Below are 8,683 nucleotides of genomic sequence, written 5' to 3'. Positions count from 1 at the left end.
TTTCCCTCTCATGATCCATAGCTTGAGCTCTTGTCTTGAGCCAGTGAGAAATTCATTGGTCTACACAAATGCAATGATGCAACGTTTTTACTGACTTCATTACAAGCAGTTTTGGGTCAGGGAGAGAATCAAATTCATGCAAATCTATTCCTTCAGGGCATCAAATTTCTGAGGAGTTGGACACCTCAACTACCCTTAACTTTTAGGCAAACAATAGCCCCAAACCAGGAGCCCTGACTGTGGAAACACCATACTCATGTGCACTCCAGGCCAGAATCAGAGCTGACCAGTTGTTTTGCAATAAGAAATTATACCTTGGGAAAAAAAATATTTAATAAAAACATACCTGTAAAATATTCTCCAAATTCTTGTTCTAATTTAATTGCTCGATCATAGGTTTTCTTCGCTTGCTCCTCTGTAAGACGTTTATTCATTTCCCTAGAAAAGCAGACGAAGTAATCAAGAAGTTTAGATTCTTACTAGAACAGCTTTCGAAAAGATATGTTCAACTGAATCACAGATGAACTGAAATCAGTACCAGAGTCAAACAGTGAAATTCTTCCATCAGTTCATGGGCAATTTCAAGATTTTATGTTTAATTGCATTCTTATATAGTATAAATGTACATTTTCACACTTTTCTCTGGACTGTTTCCCATTTCTCCACTAATTTTTATTTTGGTTTCACTACTTTACATTCCCAAAGGAAATATGAGGCTCAAATCTGGTAACTGCTAACTGAGATGGACTGGTGGCATCACGAACCCATGTGTAAGTCTGGGACCACGGAGGTCTCAAGGTCTGCACCCTCAGAGCACTCCTGCCTCCAGAGCTGAAGCTCTTTCAGGAACCTCCCTATCTCCCAGGCATTTCATTGTGTCCTCTGTTCCAGTCCTTTCTGATTAACTACAAAGATTCCCAGTACACAGGGTACCAATAAATGTCAAAACATACACATTGTCAGTATTTCTGTAATTGCCAATGTTTTGTTATTTGGTGAAGCATTTCTGTTTTGATAGAGGCATTATTTAATAACTTGAAGAGATGAGTTGTCCTGCCCATGGATGCTAAGCTTTTAGCGCCACTGTATACTTTCAAAGAATCAAGTTCATACTAATTCAGTGCCTTACACATGCCTGCAGATATCCAAATTAATTAGCAATAAAAAATGGAGTTTGCTTGTTCTAGCATTTTTCATGGGATAGATTCATTTTTCTTAAAACATGAGGGAAATTTTCTGAGGCAACTAGAAAAGGAAGGAGCATCCTGTGTTCTACATAAATTTGATTTAATGCCTTGCACTGAATCATATGATTATGTGGTAATGGACTGTATACAGTATGACATGGGTGATGCATGTAGGAAATTATGTGCACGATGGTGCATAAAAAAAGATCTATGAAGTGCACAACAGTATGATCTTGCTGCAGCTAACTCCTACCTGTCTTCTGAAAAACACCCTATAAGGTGTGCAGGATGCAAAAAAGCTATTTCTAGAAAAGATGAGAGCTGTCCATGTATATAACTAACTGCATAGCTGGGAACACTGCTTAGAAAATCTCTCTGGAAGTACCAATGCAATGCAGAAGGCAGGTCTATAAAATGAAGGATAAGAAAGGTTTCTTTAAAAACTTATGACAGTTATTTGTGGATTATATAAATAGGTTTAATCCATGCCAATCTGTGTCATGCTGTGTCACACATTAAATCTGTAATACTACTAATTCTATTTATTGGAAGGATTGCTATCTGAGTTCAAGTGGGCTTCTCATCAGCCATGCCTACTTGAACATGTCTTTCGGTGACTGAACCAAAACTCAGTCTTGAAGTGGGACATAACACTGCTAATTCTTATGCACACTTAGCATTTTATCTCAACTTAAGGTCGCTCAGCCAGTATTTTAGTGCTAACAATATTCTCCTTCCAGATCTATTTCCAGTAAATTTCTGAGAAGTCTACCTAAAGATCCTTGCCTATTAGAGGAGAAAATACAAATAAAAATATAATCAGGCATTTAAAATAATAAATACTTTGACATAAGCAGAAATTTGCATTGTATATGCAGGGGTCTTTGCCTGGGGTCTAAAGCTGTGCCAGTTGTATTCATGCCTCGTGCCCTCAGGAGAGAGGATGAAGAATGGAGACGACCACGATGTCCATTTTTAACGATGAATTAAAAGTGCTGTCAAACAACAGAGCTGTCCCTCCAGGCACGTTTGCCTCCTCTTCCAGTGAAGAGCTCACCCAGGCAACCTCTTCCAACTCTCAGCACCATGGTCCCACTACCACCCTCCTTCTAGAGAGGTCGATTGAGACGTACCAACAGGGGCCCCTCTGGGATTAAACCATGTGGAGATGCGAAAGGAAGGAAGGAAGGGGGACATATGGTTCCCCATATGGAACGTATGTGTAAATGAGAATCAGGCCCCTCAAATTTAAGTGATAGTTTTGCAATGAGCGAAATCTTTTGTTTCTCTGCATCTCCTGATTAGCAATTTTTTGTCTTTTATGAGTTTACTTTGCTATTACACTAACTTTCAATTACTTGATATGAACAGGAGTAATAGTTATGGCAGATAAACTGGTAATTTTTGTGTTGTAGTAGTTACACATATAAAAAAGACTCAGTGAACAGAGTTACGCTGTCATAAAAATGTCTTTCTGTTCCCATAGAGCATTGGTTTGTCTTGTTAAATTTGTCCATACTTAAATAATAGTATCTATTGGAAAGGGGTTATATCCATTCACCTATATACACCCTACAACTCACTACCACTTAGTCACAGAATATGTATTTGTTAAGCAAGACCTTCAGTGATTTAGCTTCATTGCTAAATAAAATCATTTTAACAAGCAAGGGTCTTGGAATTATTCTCAAGACAATTCTTTAAAAAGAACACCACCATTTCTATTAAAAGAGTTCTTATTTCTGTTAGTTACTAATTTTGGGTGCTGTTTGGTAAGATAAATACACATTAGATAGATTGACTCGATAAAAAGATTAGTTATGGAGAGCAGGCTGCAGGAGATAAACTAATTTAGAACGCATGAATTCATTACATTTTCCCTTTATTTTTAGGAGTTGTGTTGTGTTTACATAATTTATATATATATAAGCCACGTTTCTGCAAAATTTCCCTAACTAATACTGATATATGAGGACTTTTGCTGCCCCATGAAAGTCTGAATTTCTAATTAAGGGTGTCTTCCACAGGGTATTTCCAGAACCTTTGAAGGAATTCAAAGACATATAATGGATTTCCCTTTGTCCCTACCATACTGACAACAGTGAGGCAGGTTTGGATTTGGAGAGTAAGGAATAGCTGACTTCTGATTTATATCAGTAAGAAAATTTCTGCTAACTCTGCATAACTTGTTTTGTCGTAAGTGAAATATTAGCATTGCTTTCATTTAATAACAGGATGTTGTCATAATATTTTGCATTTTCATAACAGTTTTCAGTCAATCTGTTCAAGGATTTGCCATTTTTACATCAAGTCAATGAAGTCTTTATGTTAGTGACACATCTTTGGTTCTGCCCAATGTATTTTTCAGAGTAAGGGTCACTTCTATTTACCAACTTTTTTTTTAAGCACTCTGGATGCAAGGCCAGCTTTAAACAAATAATGGAATAATTTTATGGATGGGAAAAATGTAGGTTAAGATCTATCTTAAAACAATCAATGCAGACTGGAGAATATCAGACCATCCTTCTCCTTCTATACAGCAAGATAATCATAATGTAACTGAATTGTAGAGCTGGAAGAAATCACAGCATCACAGAATCACAGAATGTTAGGAGCTGGAAGGGACCTTGAAAGCTCATCCAGTCCAACCACTGCCAGAGCAGGATCCCCCAGACCAGGTCACACAGGAATGCATCCAGGTGGGTTTTGAATTTCTCCAGAGAAGGAGACTCCACAGCCTCTCTGGGCAGCCTGGTCCAGGGCTCCATTACCCTCACAGTGACAAAGTTTTTCCTTCTGTTCAGGTTGAACTTCCTATGCTCCAGCTTGCTCCCTCTTGTCCTGTCATTGGACATCCCAGAGCAGAGCCTGGCTCCTTCCTCCTGACACTTGCCCTTTAAAAATTGATAAACATTAATGAGGTCACCCCTCAGTCTCCTCTGCTCCAAGCTAAAGAGCCCCAGCTCCCTCAGCTGCTCCTCATCAGGGAGATGCTCCACTCCCTCCATCATCTTTGTGGCTCTGCGCTGGACTCTTTCAAGCAGTTCTTGTCCTTCTTGAACTGAGGGCCCAGTACTGAACACAATATTCCAGATGTGGTCTCACCAGGGTAGAGCAGAGGGGAAGGAGAACCTCTCTGACTTACAACCCCTTCTGATACACCCCAGGATGGCATTGGCCTTCTTGGCCGCAAGGGCACATTGCTGGCTCATGGTCATCCTGCTGGCCATCAACACCCCTGGGTCCCTTTCCCCTGTGCTACTCCCCAGCAGGTCAGTTCCAAACCTATACTGGTACATGGGTTTGTTTTTCCCCAGATGCAAGACCCTACACTTGACCTTGTTGAACTTCATTAGATTTTTCCCCACCCAACTCTCCATCCTGTCTAGGTCTCCAAGAAGACATCCAACTCCAGAAGTCTTTGGTCAGGGGGAGGTTAAGCAAGTACCATATATACTGTGCACCATTCCCATAATGCCACTGGACATGCAATCAAAAGGCAAGGACAGGGAGGATGCACATTCGGTCACAGGATGGGGCACGTTAGCGGTCCCCAGCTCTGTGACCCAATGTTTGTGGCTACACCATCACCATAACCAGATACGGATCTGTCACAGGAGGGAGGATGTCCCCCACTTCCAGGGTCATACTCAGAACCCAGCTGAGGCCCCATCCGCACCCAGTAAAACAAAACAGCTGTCTATTGTGTCCTTACAAAACACTGAAGTTAATACAGCCCACAGTGGCACTTTCCTTTTTTGCAAACACATTATCCATCTATTCCTATTCCTGCATGAGCCATCCCAGCCACCACATGCTTTTCTGCAGTGCTGTAGCTAAATTATTCCCTGCTTGTACTCGTGCATTTCATTTTCTCTCCTTTGTCTGTACTGAATTTCATTTTATTGATTTTACATTGAATTTTAATCCGAAGTGCTTGCCACCTTGCTCAGCATTGAGTTATACACAAACTTTACACAAACTTTACAAAAGTACTGCCAAATTCATTGTTCCAAGTAATTAATGAACTAGTGGTCCCAAATAGTGACACAGCTCCAGAAATACACTTGCAGGGTTTTTGTTACCCTTCCAGTTCAACAGTGCCATTTTCAAGTACTGAGTATGGTTGCGCAGATGCTTTCTAGTGATTCTCTTAGAGCTATATTTCCATAAGCTTATATTTCCCTAATTATCATTGTATTTCCCTAATCTGCTACTGAGAATGTCCTTTGGAGCCAGAATAACAATCAAACTGCAGTACAGTTATTGCTATCCATCTTTTGAAAGAAGAAAATAAGATTGATTTGATTTGCTCTTGATGCACGTACACTGGCTACCTCTTATAACCTTTTTATCCTCTCAGTTATTACATTTGAGTTGCTTAAGTGGTCCCTGGATCCCCAGATTCTTCTGAACATTGAAATCAGGTTGCCTATGACAGCGTGAAGTTGGTGCCTTCCCTTTCCTTAAGTGTTATGTTTGCTTCTCTCCAGTCCCACAGGCTCCTGCCTATCTTACAGACCTGTGAGTAAATGCAGAGCTGACTAAGAGATGCACAGAGCAAGTCTGACATGGATTTACCCTCTGGTTTGCCCATGTGTGCATCATGATCAGACTCTACACCTCAAAGGCACCCAAGGCTGAATGGGACAAGCCATAGGGCAGGAGGCCTTGGTGAACTTGCTGCACCGGTTGGAACAACTACACTGAGCACTGGTAGGGAGTCTATCGTGGTCCAGCACGTCAGCCCATGTGTCCCAGTGTGAGAGGTTCAAAGGCAGCTTTCATAGAGTCACAGAATCACTAAGGTTGGAAGAGACCTCTAAGATCATCAAGTCCAACTGTCAACCCAACCCCACCATGCCCACTAAACAATGTACCCAAGTGCCACATCCATGCACTTGAACACCTTCAGGGATGGGGACTCCAGCAACTCCCTGGGCAGCCCCTTCCAGTGCTTGTCCACTCTTTCAATAAGGAAATTTTTCCTAATATCCAATCTAACCCTCCCTTGGTGCAACTTTGGGTTGTTCCTTGAGATGCCACAGTACAGCAGCTGGCAGGTGGAGAGAACAAGTCCTCACTGTTCCCACTTCCTCTTTTATTACTGATTTTAGAGGACAGGTAAAATCTAGACTCAAGACCTGTGTTGTGCCACTTGAGACTGTATTCTGAAAGTAAAATGCCTGAAGGAATTTGTACTTACATCAGAGGCTCCCATGATTTAGGCTTAATGAAGATAGCGATGGGATAGAGTTGTGCAACTTGTAGTCGTTTGATAGCATTTCCTGACACATCGAGTATACAGTGCTTGCCCTGTTGGAAACAGATGAAGATGTGTTTATTTTTGCAATTTTCTACAGATCAGCCAAAAGACGGGAAGCAATTCTGTGATGCTGTGCCATGAGGCAGGGCCATTACTGGCACACCAGGGAAGGGGAACCCCAGGACTCCTCTGTGCTTTTTCCTTTGCTTTGGTGCTAATATAAAATCTTCACTGGAGATGTGAGAACAAAGTTGTTTTTTATTTTTACTGTGATGAACTTTGCGGAGAAGGAGGGATATTCTTCAGAGGTGAGGAAAATCAGTTCATAAAAATAATAGGATGTCTAAGTTCTTACTGGTTAATTTACCTCTTGTTTGTGTCAAAGATTCCCTAAGGCAAGTAATTTAATCTCTCTGCACTTTATTCTTTCACCTTTGTGAGAGTGAGATAAATTTATTTACCTGTCTTATAGAGGGAAGGCTATTTTGGGGTGTACTTGAGGCACTGCAGTACATCCCTGAATCCATAGCACTACATCCTGGTACAGAAAGTGCCAAGAATGTTGTTACTGAAAATCAGAGACTCCACTTGTGGAGTCACTGTAAAGCCTATAAGTAATAGGGTGACATTTTGGAGTTAATTTCTGGTTTTGATGTGGCAATAAAACTAGTGTCAACCTACCCTTTCTGCCACGAATCTCACAGACTGGACACTAGTTCCATATAAATTATCATTGTACTGCCCAGCTTCTATAAATTTGTGCTCTTGGATATCTTTTTCCATTTGTTCTCTTGAAATGACAAAATGATAATCTCTCCCATCCACTTCATAGTCTCGCTTTGGCCGTGTGGTATCTGTGTGAAACAGAAGATAAAAGGTCAAGAAGTCGGTAAAAAACATTTCATGCCAAAAATGTAGCAATTAAGGTTTGCTCAGTGGGCAATGCTGGGTCTGCTGTAATTGGAGGTTTTCCACATCTGGGAGAAGATCTTTGGCTACTACATTTTGTTTTCAATGGAGATATGACAATAAAGCTGATTTTTTAAAGTAATACATTCTAATGTTCACCTCCAATCAATACTTACAGGCAAACAAAAAATTAGGGTTTACCAGAATTCCACTTTTTTTCAGCAGGATTACACACAAACCTCAAATACAAAATGCATTCCAGTTTGTAAATCTAATCCTATTACAGTGATAAAATGAATAGCAATCTCATCAATTTAATTTAGCCTTAATTATAAGGCTGACTCTAATATCATCTCAAGCAGTTTTAAGCTGGTGTATTTGCAGAGAGAACAGTTTAAAATGAAGTAAAACTGCAATCAGGGTCTGAAATAAACACTCAGCAAGCTCTAATGATCCAAGATACAAACACTCTGCTTAATTAAGGGTCCAATACTGGTCTCAGATCAGGCAGTCTCGATCTCACACAAATCACTGATTACTCTATTTATGTTAGTGGATACTGTGCAATTGAGTTGAAACATTTTACGTTTTACCTGTATTTCAAACTCTTGTTTAAGATACCACAGATTAATTAATGAGTAAATTGAGTTAGTGGCTAGAAGCCTCCTTCTTTAAAAAAATGCTACAGTTATTGAGACAATTCTTTTGAGAAATTCTTTCCAGACCTTCACAATCTTCTGTTTGTTTGTTTGGTTTTTCCTTTCCACTTTTTTGTCCAATGGAAAAATGGCTTTTGAGAAACTTAACAACATATAGTTCATAGATGCTGCTTTCACAGCAATTCATTTAATGTGTAGCACCAAGGGATACAGCTCACTCAGCTGCAAAACAAGGCATAAAATCATACTTACGTGGTACACAAGACCCAAACTTATCAGGGAATTCAGATATCAAATCATCGTTGATCCGATCTTTCATAGGACCCAGAATAATAACTGGCCTGGTGTAATTAACTGAAGAACAAAAAGAAATGCACAATTTGATGATCTTAGTGGCAATAATAGTAAATCTTCCCAAAGGTGCACTAACCAGAGCTGTTACTTTTATGTATGAAGTGAAAACTTAGGTGTACATTTTATTGATGAGTAATTTATTTATTGACATGGATAAGGGAAATGGAACGGCTACTGCTCATTTTGCAGAGCTCTGTGACGGTGCATAGATATATATGTGTGTGTGTACATATATGTGTGTGTGTGTATTATTATATATTATTTAAAAAATATATAATTTTTTTCTATAAATATATAAATTTTAAATA

At 39.7% G+C, this 8,683-nt stretch overlaps 1 protein-coding gene across 1 annotated transcript in view; it reads right to left on the bottom strand.

Annotated features, from left to right (window-relative positions):
• LOC104542851 (disks large homolog 2-like) overlaps window positions 1-8,375 on the bottom strand; it is a gene marked incomplete at its 5' end in the record, with an annotated part of 9,157 nt that extends 782 nt beyond the window's left edge. The window contains 4 exons of the mRNA XM_010187310.1: window positions 347-438; window positions 6,394-6,503; window positions 7,135-7,307; window positions 8,274-8,375. Coding sequence (XP_010185612.1) covers window positions 347-438; window positions 6,394-6,503; window positions 7,135-7,307; window positions 8,274-8,375 — 477 coding nt within the window. The remainder of the gene's footprint in view (window positions 1-346; window positions 439-6,393; window positions 6,504-7,134; window positions 7,308-8,273) is intronic.
• Window positions 8,376-8,683: the final 308 nt, after the last annotated feature.

Source organism: Mesitornis unicolor, unplaced genomic scaffold, assembly GCF_000695765.1.
Source record: "Mesitornis unicolor isolate BGI_N332 unplaced genomic scaffold, ASM69576v1 scaffold7106, whole genome shotgun sequence".
NCBI classification, from domain to species: domain Eukaryota; kingdom Metazoa; phylum Chordata; class Aves; order Mesitornithiformes; family Mesitornithidae; genus Mesitornis; species Mesitornis unicolor.
This window is presented reverse-complemented; position numbering and strand designations above follow the sequence as displayed.